The following is a 3,503-nucleotide window of genomic DNA, read 5'->3' as shown; positions in this document are numbered from 1 at the left end:
TTCCCTCATTTTTTGTTGACTCTCAAATGGAAATTTGTTTCTTTATTTCATTGTTGCAAATAGAAACAAAAGAGACAATTCTATTGAACAATGGCTGCCGATGAGAAAAAGGAGGCTTGTTTTGCATTCTTGCGTAAACTAAAAAGTGAGTAAATTTATACAGAATTTGTAACCTATTTCACTTTGAAGATCTAACTTTTGCATGTAAACATTGATATTATTTCTATAGTTTTAAGTGCAATAATTGAATATTTTAAAAAATAGGCAAAGGAAAATATTTAATTGGGTTCGAAGAATCTGTTACTATTTTACAAGAAGAAGCTGCAACGAGGGGCTTGGAAGATGAAGATATTTCTTTAATAATAGACATCGTGTGGAAATCAGAGTTGGGTAAGAAAATTAATAATTATAAGAGCTTATTTACCATTATTCCAGGTGAAAATATTCACATGGAAATTTGAAACGTTTAAGTCGAATTTTTGCTGGTTTTCAAGAAACTTTCCCTTTTTCTCGTTTTTTTTTTCACCGAATCATTAGAAGCCGATAAAAAAGTGATGAATTTTCAACTGAAATCGTGAATCTTCAACTGGAATAAATTTAAAAAAGATTAATTTGTAAGAAAAGAGTTTAACCTTAATCCCAAAAAACGAATTTTTTACTAAAACGATGAATATTAAACTGGAATATTTAAATTTTCAAAAAAAAGATAAATTTTCACACAAAAAATTTAATTTTCAAACAAATAGTTCAATTTTTTATAAGAAAAATCCATTTTTATCTAAAATGATGATTCTTTAACTGAAATATTTAAATTGAATACCACAAAGATACATTTTCAGCGAAGAAGAATAATTTCCAACCAAAAAAAGACAGATTTTCAAAAAAACTTACTTAGATTTTTAGTTACAAAAATTAATTTTTTACTGCAAGTTGATGAATTTTTAACTAGAATAATGAATCCTTAATCGCAAAAATAGAATTTTCAACTAGAGAGATGAATTTCCAACGAAGAAGATTAATTTCCTACAAAAAAAAATCACTTTTGAACTAAAATTATGAATCTTTAACTGGAATAGTTTAGTTTTTAACCAGTATAAAATGCATTTATAACAAATACATTGATTTTGAACTAAAAAAGATCAATTTTAAAACAAAAATTGTTTAATTAAGTTTTCAGTTACAAAAATTAATTCTTTGCCACAAATTGATAATTTTTTTAGCAATAGATAATAATAAATAAATAAATCTTATTATCTTATTTATTTATAAAATAAATTTAACTATTCGTTTAGAAAAACTGATATTTTTATTTGAAAATTTCACTTTTCGGTTGAAAATTCAGGTATTTTGATGAAAATTCGACTTTTTCTATGGAAAATTAATCTTTTCGTTCGAAAAATTAATATTCTTGATTAAAAAATTTCTTGTAAAAAATTGAAATAATCAGATTGAAGAATTATCATTTTAGTTGAAAACTCATAACATTTATGGAAAAATCAACTATTTGGTTAAAAATTTATCTTTTTTAATTGAAAATCCATGTATTTTTTTTAAAATGCGTCTTTTTTGTTAGAAATTAATCTTCTGGGTTGAAAATTCACCCTTTTGGTTAAATATTTGACTATTCCAGTTAGAGACTGATCATTTTAGTTGAAAATTGTTTTTTCCTGTTAAATATTAAAAAATTTATTTATTTTGTGCAAAAGTTGATCTTTTGTAGTTGAAAATTCATCTTTTTTGGCAGAAATTAATCTTTCTGTTTGAAAATTCAATTATTATAGTTAAAGATTCTTTTTTTGTTGTTTAAATTTTACCTTTTTTAGATAAAAATATAACTATTTGGTTAAAAATTTATCTTTTCTAGTTGAAAATGTATTTTTTTGAAAATGCGTCTTTTTTTTGTTAGAAATTAATCTTTTGGGTTGAAAATTCACCCTTTTGGTTAAATATTTGACTATTCCAGTTAGAGACTGATCATTTTAGTTGAAAATTGTTTTTTCCTGTTAAATATTAAAAAATTTATTTATTTTGTGCAAAAGTTGATCTTTTGTAGTTGAAAATTCATCTTTTTTGGCAGAAATTAATCTTTCTGTTTGAAAATTCAATTATTATAGTTAAAGATTCTTTTTTTGTTGTTTAAATTTTACCTTTTTTAGATGAAAATATAACTATTTGGTTAAAAATTTATCTTTTCTAGTTGAAAATGTATTTTTTTGAAAATGCGTCTTTTTTTTTGTTAGAAATTAATCTTCTGGGTTGAAAATTCACCCTTTTGGTTAAATATTTGACTATTCCAGTTAGAGACTCATCATTTTAGTTGAAAATTGTTTTTTTCTTGTTAAATATTAAAAAATTTATTTATTTATTTTGTGTAAAAATTAATCTTTTGTAGTTGAAAATTCATCTTTTTTGGCAGAAATTAATCTTTCTGTTTGAAAATTCAATTATTATAGTTAAAGATTCTTTTTTTTTGTTTAAATTGTACCTTTTTTAAATAAAAATATAACTATTTGGTCAAAAATTGAGTTAACTGGTGATAGTTGAACTTTTTTGGTGTAAAAGTAATCTGTTTGATTCAAAAGTCAATTAATATATTTAAAAATTGAACATTTTAGTTGAAATTTTGTCAGTTTGGATAAAAATAAACCATTTTTTAGATAAAAATCCAAGTATTTCGTTCAAGATTCATGTATTTGGTCGAAAAATCGACCTTTGATAAAGAATTATTCTTCTAATTTAAAAATTTCTGGTTGAAAATTAATTTTTTAAATTGAAAGTTCAACTATTTTGTTAAAAATCGAGGTATTTTGATGAAAAATCGACTTTTTTTATTAAAAATTAATCTTCTTGGTTGAAAAATCAATTATTATATTTAAATATTAATCATTTTAGTTAAAATTTAATCATTTCGGTTGAAAGTTGACCTTTTTTAGATCATAATTCAACTATTTTGTTTAAAATTTGAATTTTTTTAGTTGAAAAATAGTTTTAGTAGAGAATTAATCTCTTGTTCGAAAATTCATCTTCTTTTGTGAAAATTTATCTTTTAGTTGAAAAATTTCAGTACTTGAGCTGTAGATACCTAACTAGTTAAAAGTTCATCACTTTGTTCCAAAATGTACATATTTTGTGGAATAAATTTTTTTCGGTTGAACAATATATTTTTGTTTTTAACTGAAAATGAAATTATTCCAATTAAATAATCCATCATTTTAATTCAAAATTCATCAATTTGTGGTCAAAAAATAATGTTTGTAATTAAAAATCTAACCACTCCATTTTTGTTTGAACATTAATCTTTTTTAGTTAAAAATCAATTTTTTTCTTGGAAATCTGTCTTTTTTGGTAGAAAATAATCTTCTTGGTTGAAAATTCACCTTTTTGGTTAAATATTGAACTACTCCAGTTATAGACTTATAATTTTAGTTGAAAATTGATCTTTCTTGTTAAAAATGTAACTAATTGGTTTCAAATTGATCTTTATATTTGAAAATTCAACTATT

The 3,503-nt window shown here is 22.3% G+C and overlaps 1 protein-coding gene across 1 annotated transcript in view; it reads left to right on the top strand.

Moving 5' to 3' along the window:
• Positions 1-3,503, top strand: part of LOC117180692 — a 57,779-nt gene continuing 54,276 nt past the window's right edge. Inside the window, exons 1-2 of the mRNA XM_033373182.1 lie at positions 1-145; positions 265-390. Coding sequence (XP_033229073.1) covers positions 91-145; positions 265-390 — 181 coding nt within the window. The 5' untranslated portion in view covers positions 1-90. The remainder of the gene's footprint in view (positions 146-264; positions 391-3,503) is intronic.

This window comes from Belonocnema kinseyi, chromosome 9 (genome assembly GCF_010883055.1).
Source record: "Belonocnema kinseyi isolate 2016_QV_RU_SX_M_011 chromosome 9, B_treatae_v1, whole genome shotgun sequence".
NCBI classification, from domain to species: Eukaryota; Metazoa; Arthropoda; class Insecta; order Hymenoptera; family Cynipidae; genus Belonocnema; species Belonocnema kinseyi.
Note: the sequence above shows the minus strand (reverse complement) of the source record. Positions and strands in the feature narration are given on the sequence as shown.